Source organism: Schistocerca nitens, chromosome 9 (genome assembly GCF_023898315.1).
Source record: "Schistocerca nitens isolate TAMUIC-IGC-003100 chromosome 9, iqSchNite1.1, whole genome shotgun sequence".
In the NCBI taxonomy this organism is placed as follows: domain Eukaryota; kingdom Metazoa; phylum Arthropoda; class Insecta; order Orthoptera; family Acrididae; genus Schistocerca; species Schistocerca nitens.
Window position 1 is genome coordinate 414,642,032 of NC_064622.1, and position 20,137 is coordinate 414,662,168.

At 38.3% G+C, this 20,137-nt stretch overlaps 1 protein-coding gene across 1 annotated transcript in view; it reads right to left on the bottom strand.

Annotated features, from left to right (window-relative positions):
- Positions 1-20,137, bottom strand: part of LOC126203627 (histone-lysine N-methyltransferase eggless-like) — a 199,353-nt gene that overhangs the window by 75,008 nt on the left and 104,208 nt on the right. The window contains exons 13-14 of the mRNA XM_049938000.1: positions 18,477-18,644; positions 944-1,086 (exon numbers count right to left, since the gene is read on the bottom strand). Coding sequence (XP_049793957.1) covers positions 944-1,086; positions 18,477-18,644 — 311 coding nt within the window. The remainder of the gene's footprint in view (positions 1-943; positions 1,087-18,476; positions 18,645-20,137) is intronic.

The following is a 20,137-nucleotide window of genomic DNA, read 5'->3' on the forward strand; positions in this document are numbered from 1 at the left end:
TAGAAAAATACTGTTATTCAGAGAGTCAAATGGCTTAGATAGGTTGCAGAAAATAGCAACTGGCTCTGTTTTGTTATTTAATATTTGTAAAATTCTGTGAGAGAACATGTAAGTGGCATTCTCAATAGAGCAGCTCTTCTGAAACCCAAACTATGATTTTCTGAGGAAAATACTGTTGCTAAGATGAGATACTATTCTATAATATATCACCTTCTCAAAAACTTTGGAAAATGATGTCAGCACCTAAACAGGTCAGTAAGTAAGGTCGGTAGTCACTGGCATCTCTCTTACCATATTTCTTAAAGAGGGGTTTAACAATGGCATATTTCAGTCTCTCTGGAAAAACACCTTGAGTTAATGATACATTACATATTTCAGATAAGACCAGGCTTATTATATGGGAACAAATCTTTGGTACTCTATTGGAAACGCCATCAAAATCAGATGAGCTGTTATTTTCAATGGAGAAGACATTCAAATGATTGAACTTTCTGAGTGTTTCTTTTTCATTATAATGCTGTGATTTTTTTCTTGAACTGTCTGTCCCTATAATTCTACTATATTTAACAATATTGTTGATACTCCAACCTGGACTTTCCATCATTATGAACAATAGACAAAAATATCATCATATCCATATATACTGCACAAAAGAAACAAACAATCTCACTAGCCTAGATAAAGTAGATCAAATTTTTATTAAGCATTAATTAGCACATTTGTCAATTTCAGAAACTAATAAATGTTCACACTAAATTACGTGTCTGTTTGCTTCTATTTGGCCCATTTTATCTATCTGAAGACTCTTCACAATAATTCAGCAGAGTTTCTACACAACAAATTCAAAAAATTAATTTTGTAAGCCACTGAGGATCCCCCACCTCCGATTCATTACTGGATAACAATAGGAGTCACTGTTAAATAAGAAAGGTAATATTCTTACCGTGAATTACACTCATAGATGCCTGTTACAAGTGGTTCATACAGTCGCTTGTAGTAATAACCCTCATGGTTGGGTGACTCACTTTCTGGGCCATATTTAACTCCTTCCATTGTCTGTTGCCAACATGCACATTTTTCCTTGTCCTATAAAAAAGCATTATGAAAGAACAATTATTAAAGTGGAAGGATGAATGAATTTATTAAAGAAAAACAAGGACAACAATTTCTTTATGGACTGGCAGCATAGTGCATGCTGTCAAGTAAGAGTGTCACTCACATCCTCTCAAACAAGTGATGTGCTAGTAACAATTCAGAGCACAATATTATTTGGCAAGAAGTCAAAGGCTGCTGAGAAAAATAAATGACAACAATTTGTCCCTATTATATTTCATTTAAATGTTTGTATGTAATTTAACATTACAACGAGACAGAACGACTGACCAGTACTTATCTTTAGACGACAAAATGCAATGTGCTCCTGACCCACACATTTAAAAGTAGAAATAATTGTTCTTTGCTTTCGAAACTGTTAGTTTCTTTGCCAAAGACAAAAGCAGGATATCTTGGGGTACTTATAATGGAGGGCCACATCATTAGGACCCAAGGTTGAGACGGATCCACATGTTGTGAGAACAAGGAGAGAGCAAGATGTATGGAGGTGTGTGTGTGTGTGTGTGTGTGTGTGTGTGTGTGTGTGAGAGAGAGAGAGAGAGAGGGGAGGGGGGGGGGGAATGAGGGAGAAGGTCAAAAAAAGCACTATGCCAGTTTCAGTACATAGATGACACAGCAAGACGTTAAGACGGATTACAAGGAAGAAAATGAGAAGTGAAATGAATAGAATTAAAGGGGTAAGATGCAAGTGGAAAAGGAGACTGAAAAAATGCGGCAGTGAAAAGAGGGGAAAGGGAATATGAGGATGATACAGCAATACCACCACTATCACCACTATCACTGGTTTTCCAATACAATTGTAGTATGTGGTTTACAAGCACTCTCCACTTGTTTCTATCCACATACATGGTTCAGTCACATTAATGTGGTCACCTGTCAAAAACCGGAATAATTTTGCAGTGCGAATCGCTGCGAGATGTGCAGGAACAGAGCCTGTGAGGTCTGAAAGGTACTGACAGGTACATAGAGCCATGCTAATTCTAGTGCCACGACCAGCTGTGCTCGGTTTTTCTGTTGAGGATCCATGGAAAGAAAAGCCTGATCAAGGTAGTCAAACAGGTTCTCCATTTACTTTAAATCCCGGGTGTTTTGTAGCCAGAGAGTGTGGTGAGCTCATCCTGGTGCTGTTTAACCCATACACGTCCAATGCAAGCTGTGTGACACATCGCATTGTCCTGATGGTACATGTAATCATGCCAAGGAAAAACAAACTGCATGAAGTGGTCAAAATGGTCCCCAAGGATAGATGCATAACTGTGTTGGTCCATTTGCCTTCCAGAATGACAAGCTAACATAAGTGAATGCCACAAAAATATTTCCCAAATCATAATGCTCCCTCCTCTGGCCTGAAGCCTTCCGATGATTGTTGCAGGGCCATACATGCCAATGGTCATCTGTTCAACGGAGCATAAAATCTGAAAAGGCCACCTGTCACCACTCAGTGGTCATCAAGTTGCGGTATAGGTGCGAAACCTGCGACGTTCACTGCCGATGAACAACAGCCAGCAAGGGTGTGTGAAGCAAGTACATGCTGCAGAGCTTCTTACGCAGCAATGTTTGTGGAGGAGACACTGTTAGTAGCCCCTTGTTCATATGGGCAGTCAGCTGCTTAACAGCTGTATGTCTATTCACCAGTACACCTTTCCACAGCTATCGTTCATCCCATCAGCTATGGCCCATGGCAGACCACAGTTGCCTTGGCACTGATTTTGGATTTTCACATTTTGCCATGTAGGGTATACTTTAACTGCGGCAACATGCGAACCGTTTACAAACTTAGCTACTTTGCAAATACTTTCATCCTTGGCCAGACGACCAATGATCATGCTCTTTTGAACATCAGATAAATCACTCCATTTCCACATTACAACAATGACTGCTATGTTTTCCGTGTCCCCCTGACACGCTGTAAACACCCTCCATTGACATTGTTGCCACCTGCTGGCTGTGAGTGGTTACTGCATGTTGACATTGTATTGAACATAAGCGGTGGTCACATTAATGTGACTGGACCGCACACTAATATTCTCTCATACTGTTTTAAGAACGTATACATTCCAGCTTCTTTCCCTGTTTTTTTCACTTCTTAGTCTATCTTCCCTTGTTTTCTGGACTATAGTTCCTACGAACTTCATTTCTGCAGCTTGTAATTTGTTTGTCAAACTGTTTGGTTGTTTTGCAGATTTCTGAGCCATAAGTTATTTTGGGAATTAAGTAAGACTGAAGGAGACAGTGTTTTGATCTTAGGGGGACTTGCTCCTTCCAGAGTAAATTCCGAATCTGATGATACAAGTGAGCTGATATTTGAGTTCAGTTACTGATCTTATGCTGTATACTGTTAGTGCCTGAAATGATGCACCCAAGATATTTATACTTGTCTGGTGTTTCCAGCTATGTATATCCCATCCTTATTTTTCCTTTCTTTTTCCGCTTGTGGATTGATATTCAACCAGTTTTTTATTTATTTACTGTTAATTCATGTGTCTGAGATGGTAATTGCAAGTGGCCAGCTTCTCCTCTGCTTCTTGCTCTGTATTACCCCCGAATCATCTGTAAATGCAAATGTGTTGGTGTCATCGGTGTCCTGCTTCATTCCTCTCATGATTTCATCCATGACAGTGATAAAAGATAATGGGGGAAAGGCACCATCTTGTTGAACTCTTCTAATTATTTGGAACCATTCAGAATTAAGATTTCCTATCTGTATGCAACTGCAGCAGCATTTATATAAAACATTTTAACTTCCTGAATTAGACCTGTGGATACATTTTTCTTTCTTAGGCTCTCCCGTATCGTCTTTCTTCGGATAATATCAAATATTTTTCCAAAAACTAAAAATAAAAGTTTTAAGTCCCTCCCCTTTTCTCAGTGTTTCTCTAGCTGCATTCTAAGTGCAAATATGCAATCTATAATTGCACAGCGTTCTCTGAATCCATACTGCTCTTCCTGCAGTTGTGGATCTATTATTTTCCTTAGCCTTTTTTCAAGTATTTCATCCAATATTTTACATACTATGAGACACTTGGGTGTTTCCTCTATAACTATTATATTTCTTTCATGACTTGGGTGCATCTTTCATCACTTAGGTGCAGGTGTTGACAGAGGTTAAATCAAAACAGAAGGGACAGATAACATTTCCCTTGAATTTCTAAAATCACTGTGGGAAATTTCAAATGGATGTTTAACTGAGTCAATGTGCAGGATTGTCATGCAGGAGAGAGACCATTGGAGTTTCAGAAGAACACCATCCAAACAATCCTAATGACCTCAAGTATTGATTAATCCAAGAAGCATCACACAATTAGCTTGACAACTCATGTATACAGAAAAATAGAAAAGAAAATTGAGCACCTGTAAGATGAAGATCAGTTTGCCTTTAGGAAAGATACAGCCATCAGCAAGGTCCTTCCGCACTATTCTCCATTAGGGAAGCAAAACTAGAGATAAACTAAGATATTTTTACAGGTCCTGTTAATCAAAGAAGCATTTGACAATACAAAGTAAATTAAAATGATTTGATATTACTCAGGACCTGGTATGAGCTATAGGGAAAGAAATATCAAAAGTAAAGAGCTGAGATTAAAAAGAATGTAAGGTAGCGATGCAGCGTCTTCTATATCACTCGGTTTGGGTATCAAAGAAGCAATGATGGAAATAAATGAAGGTTCATAAGTGGAATTAAAATTCAGTAGAGTGGAACCTTGCATAGTGAGCATAATTTGTTCTGGACTCTTACTTGTAGTGCTAAACACTCGTTAAGTGAAACAATTTATTCCGTATAAATCAATGTAAGATACAATAATACAGAAAGAGTACTAAAAATCTCATTCCTTCCATTTATTAAAAAAAATTATACATACAGTATTATGTTCTTTATTACTCACACTACATAACAAATTCTTTTCTATTACAGAGTTATCTATTGTTATTCGTTTCTGCCGACACTTCAACAATTGGCAAATTTATGACACAGCATTACTGTCAAATAAATTTGTAGCATGCGTAGCCACTGCTTTATTGGGGTGATGATTTTCAATGTAAGATGCAACCTATTCCCATGCTTACAGCATTTCTCTTATTGCGCCAGAAGATTGTTGCTTTGCTGTTATCACCTCCTCCTCCTCCTCCTCTGTAGAACTCTTCTCCTCAACTTCCAGCTGAGAAACACACTGCAACTCCAAAAGCTCTTCAGTGGCAATTCGTTGGCTGTGATTTACCACAAGGCCATCGATGTCATTGTTATACACTTCTAGCCCCATCTCTTGGCCAAAGACACAATCTTATTGACTACAGGCTCCACAGGTACTGATTCAAATGCCTCAGAGTCACATTCAACATCACACTCCAACCAATGCTTCTTCCAAGAGAAGTGAGAATTCTCTTGGTAACCCCTTCCCACACCTTTTTGAACACCCTGAAGCAGGCAATGATGTTGAAGTGATATTTCCAATGAGAGTGAGATCGGTAGTTTCAGTCAATTCAAAGAAATGCTCAAAGAGTGTTTTAGCATAGAGCTTCTTAAAGTTAGAAATAATCTGCTGGTCCATAGGCTGGAGAAACAGAGTGGTGCTGGGAGGTAGAACTTGCATCTTTACGAATTGAAATTCTTCAACGAGGTGGTCTTGTAGGCCTGGAAAATGGGGAGGAGCATTGCCCATAAAAAGAAAGACATGGAGGGGCAGACTCATCTCAAGCAAATATTTTTCCACCAAAGGTCCAAACAGTTAGTTGATCCAATCACAATAAAGAGCACGTGTCACCCAAGCTTTGTTGTTGGACCTCCACATCACATTTAACCTGCTCTTCTGAACTTCACACATCTTGAAAGCTCGTGGAGTTTCTGGCTCAAATGGCTCTGAGCACAATGGGACTTAACATCTATGGTCATCAGTCCCCTAGAACTTAGAAGTACTTAAACCTAACTAACCTAAGGACATCACACACATCCATGCCCGAGGCAGGATTCGAACCTGTGACCACAGCGGTCACGCGGTTCCAGACTGAAGCGCCTAGAACCGCACGGCCACACCGGCTGGCGTGGAGTTTCTGAAAGGTAAACAAGCAGAAGTTTAATTTTCAAATTGCTGCATGCATTGGCTTGTAATTGCGCAATGCATTCTCCTCGGCAGTTATAAAGGCATGCTTCGGCATCTTTTTCCAAAACAGACTCGACTCGTTACAATTAAAAACCTGTTGCAACAGATAACCCTGAGACTCTACGAGCATAATGAAGTTGCTCATGAAGTTCTCTGCAGCCTTTGTGTTGGAGCTGGCTGCTTCACTGTGCTTCACAATGCTGTGGATGCTGCTTCTTCTCTTAAACTTCTCAAACTACCCACTGTTTCCCTTAAACACTTCTTTGGCCGTTGATGATCCTGGTGTCATCTTAACGAGGTTGGTGAAAATCATTCTTGCCTTCTCAAAAATGATGTTCTCATTAATAAAATCAGCTTGCCATTGCTTTTCATTTATCCACATAAGGAGCAATCTTTCAACATCATCCAGAATACAAAACTGTTGTTTATATATTCTTGTACCTTTGAAGCATATATCTCCTTAAACTTGTCATTGTTCTTCAGGATAGTGAAAATAGTTGATGTAGACCGATTGCATTTGCATGCTAAATCAGCAACACTCACACCACATTCATATTTTTCAATGATTTTACATTTCATTTCTAAGATCATTTTCTTTCTCTTGGTTGTCTTCTTGCAGCTTTAGCTTCGAGGACATTTCTACAAAGGTCATTACAATTTGCACACAAAGAAACACTATGTGACTACAAGTAAAGAAAAATGTGTGATCACAAGCTGCACTACGAAGACAGCAGAAAGAGCATTAAACCCAGACTGCAGTATGTATTGAAGGCATTGTTCATATGCTGCTGCCGACAATGAATGGTGTTCGTATTGTTGAACATTTCTCCCACCACGCGCGTATGGCTGGTGATGTCACACTAAATCGTTGTCATTCGTTATGCGAAACATCACTCTTCAAACAAGTCATTTATTACAATTTGTTTTGCTCGTTGCATGAATTGTGCATTATGGGAGGTGCTCATTAAATGAGGTTCCACTGTATAAATCAATCATAAGATTTGATCTTTCTTTTCATTGGTAGAATTTCATTATTTACTCTATTATTTTTTGTCCTCAATTTTTCTTCTCTTTCCTTTTTTATTTTTTACCTGTATCTAGTTATGCTCTGTTGTAACTACACTGTTCATTTCACTTCTAATTATTCGTCCTCTTAAACCATCATTACTTCCTACTCTGTCCTCCTATCCTCTCTGAGCTGAAGGTGGCACAATATTTCCCAATGAGCTATCTTTGACTTCCTTCTCTATCTTATGCTTCCACCTTTAACTTTGCTACCATTGTCCTCACAACAAATGGGTCCCTCTCTGGCCCGCCTTTCCAATCTTCCCAAACCTGTCCACCTTTCCTACACATGAAACGAACTAACAGTTCCAAAAACTAGATCTTATTTCTACTTTTAGACATGCCTACTGGCAGTACATAGATGTCTGTTTCTTATACAGATCAATCATTACTTCTTCTTTCAATTTTAAAGTTCTGTCCAGTGAATTTCCCTTTTCGTAACGATACATAAAATGATACTATTCTTCATTATGGTATAGGACTGCCATATCTATGGATGCCACGTGTCACATGTTATTTCAAAGACATTTTACAAGTTTCAAATAGTGCCACGTGATATCCTGTCCTGTGGAATATCCAACAATTACCTGAGCTCCTTCGGAATTTCTTTAAGAGGATATATACATGTACATGATTACTCTACAAATGAAAATAATCAATTTTTGATAATATAATGTAATTGAATACATAAAAAATTCTACACACCAAGCAGCAGCTGAAGAAAATACATATAAAGGTTAAAGAAATGTGCAAACTTTTTGAGCCACTGGCTTCTTCTGCTGGCAGGAGGGTTGGAGGGGAAGAAAGAGGAATAATGCAAAAGGACTGGTGAGGTTTAGGAAATGGGGAGTATTTGGGAAAGTTGTCCAGGGGAGTATTTGGGAAAGTTGTCCAGGGGAGTATTTGGGAAAGTTGTCCACAACTGTGAGTCAGGGTAGTCTTACAAGATGGGATGAGAAGGAAAGAGTGATTGTTGGGAATTACAACAGACGAGATCTGAAAATCTGAGAGCTTAAAGGTGGAAGATAGGGTCAAAAGCAAGAGAGATATCTGACAAAACATTGTGCATCATATGCTGCAGGGGGGGGGGGGGGGGGGGGGAGTTAGAAGGGGGGAGTGGGGGGAATGAAGAAAGGAATAGTTACTGAGAAGGAATGCCGATATTGAAGAAATTAAATAAAATAACTAACGTAAATTAAGGCCAGGTGAGTGGCAAGAACCAAGCACATGTTTCCACACGAGTTCCCAACTGCAGAGCTCTGAAAAAGAGGTATCTGGGGGACGAATCCAGATGGCACATGTAGTGAAACAGGCATCAGGGTCACAACTGTCATGTTCTAGAGCATGTGTGTTCCCAGTATACATCCTCTGTCTCTGTCCATTCATTCTGCCTGTAACTTGGTGGTAACCCTACCCTACCAAAATCCAAAAATTAACAATTTTGTAGAGACAGTTGCAAATATGACGTCGTTTGAATTTATGAATGAATTTATCGATTTTTACAGAATCCAACCTGATGCCAATAGGAAACTTGCTGAAAACTACTGCTTTTGAAAAAAGCATTGCTTTTATCATCAATCTTTTGAGAACTAAGATAAAACTTCTCAGCCTAGCACAGGGAGATGTTGATATCAATAACTTTTCTTTTCTCTTCTCAACTGTTACTTGATCTGCAATATAGTTTTGCTTACACAGCGTTTTGAGGTAGCTGTGTGCATTTCATTCATTCAAGTAGATAACTGGAATACCAAGATGCTGAATATTCTTCGTTTTTAGACTGTTAATTCCCAACCAATGAATTCAAAGTCAGTAAGCATTTGTAAGAAATCTGCTAATTTATTCTGAACATCTGAGAATTCAGTAGCTCAGTTCAAATACGGCCACACTTCTTTTGAAGATGATACTCTTCAATGTTGTCCCAAAACTGCAACCATGTGTGTAAGTATCAACAAGGTGTAATATGGTATCGGATGCTCAAGGATCAACACTGCGTCAAATACCTGGAACATCATAAAAGGTATCTGTACATTTTTCATGAAGAATTCATTACAAGAAACCTTTAAGAAATCAAATAATGGAAAATTTGGGGTGAAATAACAACAACGAAATAGGGCAGATTGCTACTCTCGACATAGAGAAAGAACTGAGTGGCAACACACATTTAAAGTACATTTCAAGGTAGACTAAGCTAATGAACAAAGAGTCCTTCCTCAGACATAGAAAACAACAACAACACTACAAGCACACACACACACACACACACACACACACACATTCAAACGTGCACAACTCAAACTCACATGGCCATTGCCATCTCTGTGTGCTGAGACCGGAATACAGTTAGAAATGATCTCGGCCGGTGTGGATAGTGGGGGTACAGAAGAGGCTTGGGATGGGAAGGGGAGGGATATCAGGATAACTGCAGCATTAGTAGCCTGAGCTTGGGGGAGGGACTGGGGGGCAGGGGAGGGGAAGGATTGTAGGAGGGGTTAGCAGGCAGTGTGAGACAAAAGTGGGAGCAGCAGAGGGGACAGAGGCAAGTGGGGACAGGGACTAGCGAAGATTGTGCCCAGAGGATTATGGGAACAAAGAATATATTATAGGCAGAGTTCCCTACTGGACAATTCAGAAAAGCTGTGCAGCAGTCATTCAAGTCAAGCACACTCCCACAGGCAGCACTACTTATTCTTCACTCATCCCTACCCTGCTATCCTGGCCACTCCCTGCCTCACACCATATTTGCACTCCCACTACCCACCCCAGCTGAGATCGCTGCTCACCGCTTTTGGGCCTCAGTGCCTGGAGTATGTGTGTGTCATTTGTGCATGTATGAATGTATGTGTGTGGCTTTTTATGTCGAGGAAAGACATTGTCTGATAGCTTACTCTGCTTTTGAATGCCTTTTTACAAGCTTTAAAAATTACGTGGTATTTAAATTTCACCATAGTGCTAGAACAGTTAAACTGTATAAAATAAAAATAATAGCTGGCAGATACCACTACAGTGTTATGGAGCATCAGGATGAAAATTCATTTGAGACACCCAAATTATAACAGAAGAAAATATGCTCACAAAAGTTCTTTTGAAACGGAAAACATGAAGGAATATTAGTATAAAGGATTAAAATATCCCTCCTATTCACTACATTTAGCATCCACTGATTTCAACATGAGAAACTTGTGGCTTGAAATCATTTTGTGATACAATAGTTGTAGATGAGTAATTTGCAGACCTTTCAGAATTGCACATCAAAGACAGAATCTAAACATTGGAAAAATACCAGACAAGCGTAATGCTGTAAGATAGGACTCCAAAATATAGTTCCGCTTATTAAAATTTTATTCATAAATATAATATATGCTACTGGAGATAGTGGAAGAACTAATTCAATAAAGCTCCGTACTACATTATATTGTGTTAAATAGTGGTATCTGTGGCCAAAATATAATGAGCATCTTTCAAATGGTGATCACTGTTACAATGATTCAACAGTACTGCATTCCACATTAGCCATCTTTTGCCCACGATAAAATAATTTGAGAAGAAACAAATTCAGCTAAAACTGTGCTTGGAACAAGAAGAAATATATCTGTCATTCACAGGCAGACATTTAACAAGGGAGTCAATGATCACATCCCATGAACCAATAACTTGCTATACATTTCTTTCATTACTTTCCAAATTCCACAAAGGCGCTCCTGTGAAACTGTGGGACAACATATTGTCATGGAGAATTAAGAATTAGCTATAACTTCGACATCAAATCTTCTTTACTATTTGCAAAATAGATGTGGTCTGGTTCAGTGTGAGATGCTACCAGCAAGTTGAAGCTTTCACTCAGCCCTCGAGGTGTGTTTATAGGACTTGAATGGCAGAGTCCTGCCTGTAAGAGACAGGTATTTGGGGTACACTCTGTAAAAAGTAAAATAATTCCATCTTGAGATTAAGTTCACAACAACTTACAGGGAAAGCAGTGTTGAATAAAAACACACACAAAAACTAAAAATTTTTTTTATTATTATTTAGCTTGGAAAACCATTATAATTATTTGCCAGAAGACAATGAGAGTGACAGTGATCTAAACTTCACAGAATTTCAACACGGGCTTACATCTGCCCAAGAAGATTTCATCAGCAGTATACACTAGGAAACTCTACATTCACATGTTTTAATTCCATTTCAAGGATGAAATATTCAAACTTAAGGCCTAAAAATCTTCACTTTGATTTTGATTTACTATTCATTGCTCAAGTGTCAGGAAGTCGTTTCTGAAAGTATTTGTATGGAGTGTAGCCATGTATGGAAGTGAAACATGGACGATAAATAGTTTGGACAAGAAGAGAATAGAATCTTTTGAAATGTGGTGCTACAGAAGAATGCTGAAGATTAGATGAGTAGATCACATAACTAATGAGGAGGTTTTGAATAGAATTGGGGAGAAGAGGAGTTTGTGGCACAACTTGACAAGAAGAAGGGACCAGTTGGTAGGACATGTTCTGAGGCATCAACGGATCACTAATTTAGCAATGGAGGGCAGTGTGGAGGGTAAAAATCGTAGAGGGAGACCAAGAGATGAATACACTAAGCAGATTCAGAAGGATGTAGGTTGCAGTAAGTACTGGGAGATGAAGAAGCTTGCACAGGATAGAGTAGCATGGAGAGCTGCATCAAACCAGTCTCAGGACTGAAGACCACAACAACAACATTCATTGCTTGGAGCTAGTCTGCAAGGGAAATTTTTTTATGTTACAATACTAATAATACATTACACTTGCCTGCATGAGCTCAAATGAATTAATTTCATATTAGCATCAAAATATTAACGAGAGAGATTCTAACTAGTTCTGACATTTTAATGCTACTGATCTCGGCATTTGCCCTTTGTCAAAAGCACTTACAACAGAATACCTGTTTCTCTGTAAGCCCTGAAGGTTGAATGCATTCTCTCCATACCTGAACCTATGCCTTTCTTACCAAATTCCATTACCCTTGAGACATAGCAAGCCAAGCGTCCTTAACCATCTACTATGTTCCTTCCTTCCAAAAACAGCCAATTTTTTTTCCCAGACTTATTATATCTTTGATAGAACCACGAAATTAATATGTTGTATGGATATAATACCAACCCATAGTTAAGCCAAATTCTGCTCAAATTCATTATTCATTACATCCTTTTGGTTACTCTGAATCCATTAGTATATACAGTTTGCCTAAAGACCATGTTAATTACAAAATATTAGTTTTGTTATCATTGTTCATATATGAACATATACAAGTTTACTGCCATCCAGATAAAGCTGGTGAAAAATACGCAGAAATAAATACGGTACTGATAGAACCATCAATGAAACTATGTTAACACCACCTGTGCTCAATTAATTTCCAAGTACTTAACACCTTTAGGTAAAAATTTGTTACCGACATAGAACTGCATATTTATGCAAACTAACCAAAGTAATTCTATATCTACATCTACGTCCATACTCCGCAAGCCACCTGACGGTGTGTGGCGGAGGGTACCTTGACTACCTCTATTGGTTCTCCCTTCTATTCCAGTCTCGTATTGTTCATGGAAAAATTCAATAAAATTATTACTGCAGCTGGAAATTCATATTTAAACAAATCTCTATCCACTATTCAATTACTCAGAAATGTATATCTTTAATTGTACATTATGAAAATCTAACGTACAAGAATACATAAATTCAGTTTAAAATATTGTATATAAGAAGCAGGACAGTTTTAGACCAGTCTGCGGTGAGTTTTGAAAGGAGCTAGGTCTATATCTGCTAATAAGAAGAAATGTACTGTGTTGCAAGTCAGGGAAATGTAACGTGTTTTATCTGAAGTTCCATGTCTGGGAGTTTGCCCAATGATTCAGTGATTGTTTTTCAAGATCGACTGTGAACTCATAATTATTTTCAATGAACGTATAAATCTTCCAATAATGGCTAGTGCACACTGTAACAGTAATCATCAAGTCAGGCTATAGACAATATTTTTTCCAAATGAAATTTACTGCACACATTGTGTTTGTACTGATATGATTATTTGAACTGAAGGACAGTGTGTTATATGTATCCTTGCCACACATGAATACTTGTGTTTAATTACATTATGGTTAGGGTACTGCACTCAAACAATAGTGCATTGATTTATTGTTCTATCAGTTCTTGGTACAATATTTTATACACTGTGAATGAAACACACACAACAGTGGTGTAATATTCTACAATATTTATTATTTGTTTCGTAAACTGGTTTTTGTCTGTTACGGCAGAATCAGGTACAAAGATAAGTGGTACAGTGAAATTTTATGGGATCAAAGATATTAAACTAGTGCATATACAGAGTATCTCCATTTCCAGAGATAAAAAATGTTAATATCGGAATTAGAAATAAAATAAGAATGGTTATTTCAGTGTAAATGTGATGTCAGATTATTTAACTAACATAAAATATGTGTCACTTTAGCTAATGAACTATAGACAAATTACAACAATTGTTCACAGAAGGAAGTAACTCAACAATTAACTTTGGTGACATATTCCAAAGATGTGGCTGAACAAAATAATCTGTCTTTAATTGCTTCTGAATTACAAGCAGGTAACGAACAATAATGATGTTAAGCAGGTGAGTGAAACAGCTGTGATTACACTAAGTACACTTTTTTAAAACAGTGAGAGAAATTATAGTAACTGAAATAATGAAAATGAGACATGTGAGTAAGGCAGATAATTTACAGCATGACCTGAATGGAATTATGAGTCGTATCTGCAATTGGAAGTGGTGAGGAAGGGAACTGTGTCTGGTCATTCAGTATTAAGCTTGGGCTCTTGGACATATGTTTATTAATTTCCATTATTTCAAGATAGTCTGTCCCTGGTTGCTGTGTGGTCAGTGCAACAGAATGGCATGTCTAACAGCCCGGGTTCGATTCCCAAATGGGTCGGAGATTTTCCCCACTCAGGGACTAGGTGTTGTGTTGTCCTTATCATCATCATTTCATCCTCATCAACACGTAAGTCACCCAAGTGGCATCAACTCAAGAGACTTGCACCAGGCGAACGGTCTACCCTATGGGAGACCCTAGCCACACGGCATTTCCATTTTATTTATTTCAAGATAGTTCACATTCATTCCTTTGCAGATGTGATGCAATACTCCATGTTTCATCTTGTAACTATGGCCTTCTTTAAGCACGTGGTCTGCGAAGAAGAATCTCCTTTTAAGTTTCCAACTTCCATGGGGTTCCTTCAAGTGGGAACATATTGCCCTGCCAGATTGACCTATGTATCACAATTACAAATAATTTTATACATTCCATTCTTTTCAAAAGCTGGAATGCTATGTGTACCATTGGACAAAAAGTGTCCAACAGAGTTGTGCACATAAAATGATGCTTTTACGTTCCTGTATTTATGATCTCTGGCTACACCCAGAGAGACTTTTCCTAAATTGTCCACCATTAATTGTGTTCTTGTAGTGGGTCAAGAATATGGTAAAGAAGAGAGTACATCTGTTGTTTCTGGTTTTTGTGCATTATGGAGTTGACTAAGCTAGGAGGATAGCCACGTTTGATACTGTTAAGTTTGAATGTGTTTAATTCCATTTGGAAGTTGTCTTCACTCACAGGAATGGATGTTAGATGATGTATCATTGAATGTTTATGGGTCACTGGGGGTTGAGAATTGGCCAGCATTAGCATATATATTGTGGTAAATTTACTATAAAACTTGAACATACCACTACAGTCACCGTTGTCTATGGTTAGATCTATGCAATTTACACAATTACCCCAAACTCCATTGTTAGTTTTATACTGTTTTGTTTAGAATTTAGCTGCTTGAGGAATTTTAGAAGTTGTATGGCGGTAGCTGTCCATAAGCACAATGCAGAATCAATCTAAACAAACCAGTATCCAACCTTGGAAGAGAGTGGATTATTTTCCAAGAACTGTGTTTCAAAATTGTCCATGAAAACTTCAGTAAGGACTGGACTGAGGGGAGAACCCATAGCAAGACCATCCAACTATACTACTGGCCATTAAAATTGCTAAACCAGAAGATGACGTGCTAAAGAAGCGAAATTTAACAGACAGGAAGAAGATGCTGTGATATGTAAATGAGTAGCTTTTCAGAGCATTCACACAAGGTTGGCGCCGGTGACAGCACCTACAATGTGCCGACATGAGGAAAGTTTCCAACCGATTTCTCATACACAAACAGCAGTTGACCGGCATTGCCTGGGGAAACGTTGTTGTGATGCCTCGTGTAAGGAGGAGAAATGCGTACGATCATGTTTCCGACTTTGATAAAGGTCGGATTGTAGCCTCTCGCGACGGCTGTTTATCGTATCGCGACATTGCTGCTCGCGTTGGTCGAGATCCAATGACTGTTAGCAGAATATGGAATCGGTGGGTTCAGGAGGGTAATACAGAACGCCGTGCTGGATCCCAACGGCCTCGTATCACTAGCAGTCGAGATGACAAGCATCTTATCCACATGGCTGTAACGGATCGTGCAGCCACGTCTCGATCCCCGAGTCAACAGATGGGGACGTTTGCAAGACAACAACCATCTGCACGAACAGTTCGATGATGTTTGCAGCAGCATGGACTATCAGCTTGGAGACCCTGGCTGCGGTTACCCTTGACGCTGCATCACAGACAGGAGTGCCTGTGATGATGTACTCAACAGTGAACCTGGGTGAACGAATGGCAAAACGTTTTTTTTTTTTTTAATCCAGGTTCTGTTTACATCATCATGATGATCAGATCCGTGTTTGGAAACATTGCGGTGAACACACATTGGAAGCGTGTATTCGTCATCGCCATACTGGCGTATCACCTGGTGTGATGGTATGGGGTGCCATTGGTTACACCTCTTGGTCACCTCTTGTTCGCATTGACGGCACTTTCAACAGTGGACGTTACATTTCAGATGTGTTACGACCCGTGGCTCTACCCTTCATTCAATCCCTGCGAAACCCTACATTTCAGTAGGATAATGCATGACCGCATGTTGCAGGTCCTGTACGGGTCTTCTGGATACAGAAAATGTTCGACTGCTGCCCTGGCCAGCACATTCTCCAGATCTCTCACCAATTGAAAACGTCTGGTCAATGGTGGCTGAGCAACTGGTTCATCACAATATGCTAATCACTACTCTTGATGAACTGTGGTATCGTGTTGAAGCTGTACCTGTACACGCCATCCAAGCTCTGTTTGACTCAATGCCCAGTCGTATCAAGGCCGTTATTACAGCCAGAGGTGTATGTTCTGGGTACTGATTTCTCAGGATCTATGCACCCAAATTGCGTGAAAATGTAATCTCATGTCAGTTCTAGTGTAATATATTTGTCCAATGAATAGCCGTTTATCATCTACATTTCTTCTTGGCGTAGCAATTTTAATGGCCAGTAGTGTATTTGTACATCTTGTGATTGAAATGGAAATAATATTGTGTTAGACAAGTTTGTGTAGCTAACCTTATATCATCTGTGACAACGGGGTTAACTCTTCACTTTAGATAAGTCTTTGAGAATGTTTAGTGAGTAAGTTGCTAACATCAAAAGAAACTATCTTGGCACTAGGTGGGATTTGCATGTCTTTCAAGTTGTTCATTAAGTCAACTGAATTCCTCAAGCAACTAAATTCTAAACACAACATTATAAAATTCAAAATAGAGTTTGGGGGTAATGGCATAAATTATTTAGATCCAACCACAGACATTAATGACCATATTCATACTTTCAAGGGTTATAGAAAACTTACCACCACAGATGTAGTAATACCGTCCAATTCTCAACACCCAGTGAACCATAAACATACTGTATTTCATTCAAATCACCTAACATCCATCCCTGTGAGTGAAGATAACTTCCAAATGGAATTAAATGCATTCAAATAAATAGTATCAAACATGGCTACACTCCTACCTTAGTTGACTCCATACTGCACAAAAAGCAAAAACAACAGGTGTATTCTCTGCTTTACCATGTTCTTGACCCACCACCTCAAGAACAGAATGAAAGGTGCACAATTTAGGAAAACTCTCACTGGGTATGTAGCCAGAGAGCCTGAAGCCAGGAATGTATAAACATCACTTTATGTGCACAACACTGTTGGACACTTTTTGTCCAATAGCAAAGACAGCATTCCAGCTTTTGAAAAGAATGGAATGTATAAAATTACTTGTAATTGTAATAAGTTATACGTAGGTCTATCTGGCAGGGTAATATGTTCCCACTTGAAGGAACTCCATGGAAGTTGGAAACTTAAAAGGGGATTCTTCCTTGCAGACCACCTGCTTAAAGAAGACCATAGTTTTAAGATGAAACATTAAGTATTACATCACATCTACAAAGGAATGAAGATGAACTACCTTCAAATTAATAAACATATGTCCATTAGCCAAAGCTTAATACTGAATGACCAGACACAGTTCCCTTACTGACCACTTCTAACTGCAGACACTACTCACAATTCCATTCAGGACATGTTGTAAATTACCTGTCTTACCCATATGTCTCATTTTCATTATTTCACTTACTATAATTTCTCTCATTGTTTTATAAACATTTACTTTGTATGATCACAGCTCCTTCACTCAACTGCCTAATATCACTACTGTACCTTACCTGTTTGTAATTCAGGAGCTATTAAGGACATGTTTATTTTGTTCAGCCACATTCTTTGTATAGGTCACCAAAGTTTATTGTTCAATTATTTTCTTCTATGAACAACTGCTGTAATTTGTCTACAGTTCATTAGTTCATGTGTACATATTTTATCTTAGTTAAATAATCTGACATCACATTTTAACGTAGAACATAAATGAAGCACAATATGTGTTTACTCATTTATCTGTGCATAATTAAAGTAAATGAGACTCGAACCGATCACAAACAGTAGTTCATTCAGCATCCAACTGCAAGGAAACTGCTTTAACTGCAATTTTGATGAGGACTACATTGTTAACAGTAGACTGTTCCCACCACCAACTTTTCAGCCAGTTCTTACAGAAGTGCTGCTACCAAGGAAAACTGTGCAGAGAAATTGGGTAAGCTACTCTATCATGTGACCTACTCATAGTAAATCCAAAAATGCAGAGGTGGCCATAATTTTCTGGTTGGAAGCTCAAAACTATTTCAGTTATGTTGTGCTTAATAAACGTACTAAAAATGATATACAAAACGTACCAAGCAATCATCAGTGCACTCACAGCATACGAGAAATTCTGGGTCAGTTTCGATGTATGTACCACTTGTAGGTACATGTTTGGTGACATATGTAATGTCATCTGGCTTTCTTGAATCAACTGTATTAATACACGGGACAGGTACAGCCTCTACACCATTAGAGATATCCTATAGCAAAGACAAAGATCATTGTTATTTGTTAATAACAGTAAAAGCAAATACTTTCTGAAAAAATAAAATGAATGTCAATATAACTATATGAATCTGTCACTAGATTTGTCACACTGTTACAACTGGCACAGTAATAAGAAGGAGCACTAAAAGTGTAAGATAATTTTCGTATCATCATATTTTTGCCAACAAAAGTATATTAGTATGGAAGAAAGACATACATTGTCAAAGAAAACATGTTTTGGATCGAGAAATTCTTCAGGACTAGATCAACTCATAGGAATGAAATTAACAATTTCTAGAAAATCACTGTATGTTTTCCCAAATGTTTCCTTAGATTGTGGCCACAAGATTCAAGAATAATTCACAATTACAATATGGTTCAATTATACAAATGTACAAAGTTAAATGTTTGTATAATCAACACTAAATAAACAGCTTTTATGCTCAGTAGATATGCACAGAAAATAATATAATCCTTCACTTAGGCTTCTTGGAGGTCAAAGCACAACCCGAGCCTTTTTTCCTTTGATTCTGAGCTCCCTGACCCACAAAATGTGTGATCCATTGTCATTAAACACTTTTTATTACGAACAGGTCACAACACTACTGTTTGATGAATGTTACTCTTTACTTGCAGTGCTGCATTTCTAGTAATTTGAGACAAAAGTATAAAGCAGCTCCAAACCCCCCCTCCACCCAGAAGCACCATCAATATCATTTCCTCTAAAAGCAGCTCCAATTCATTGTTATATTTCCAGCAAAGATGTATAGTAACAGCAACCAAATACCTAGGTTTGCAGTTTTTGGAAGCTACTTTTTTGGTTTATACAGGCCTACATATGGTATGCAAGATAAGCACCCACTAGTAGCAACTGCAGGCTTCTCACTGTTCAGGCTATTTCATTAAATGGAGACTGTCACCTGTGAGACAATCTTCTCAGAGCTTTGTCCCTGCTTCACTTAACATTTTTAAAAAGAAGGATGTGAAGTATGGCTTTACAGTATGTTTGGCTCTAGCAACACATCATATCTCAAATTAAATCGCACCTTTCTGTTACTTGCCACGTCCTTTCTCCTCTGTGCCTCTCTCTCACTTCATTTCAGCTATTGTTTTTCCACTCCAATAGCCTTTTTTGCTTTCCGATTTTATATCTCTTCTACATTATGATCCTTTACCGTCTTTCTTTCACCCTTGGCTGTCTCCCACTAACATTAATGAATTCTTTTCTTTTATACCTACAGCTGCCCATTTTTATGTTAGTTATATATTAATTTTCAAATTTTCAGTCTATTCCTCCCTAATCTCTGTCTTTTCAACAACATTCTCTACTACCTCTCAGATTTTAAAATCTGATCTGTTGTTGGTATTGGCTATAGATTTCATTCTACTATTCTGTCCTGCTGTCAATTTCTTAGCTCAGAGTGCTTGGTAATTATCCTGTTTCCTGTATACTCTTGATTCCTTGAACCTTTGATTTTCTTTTGTA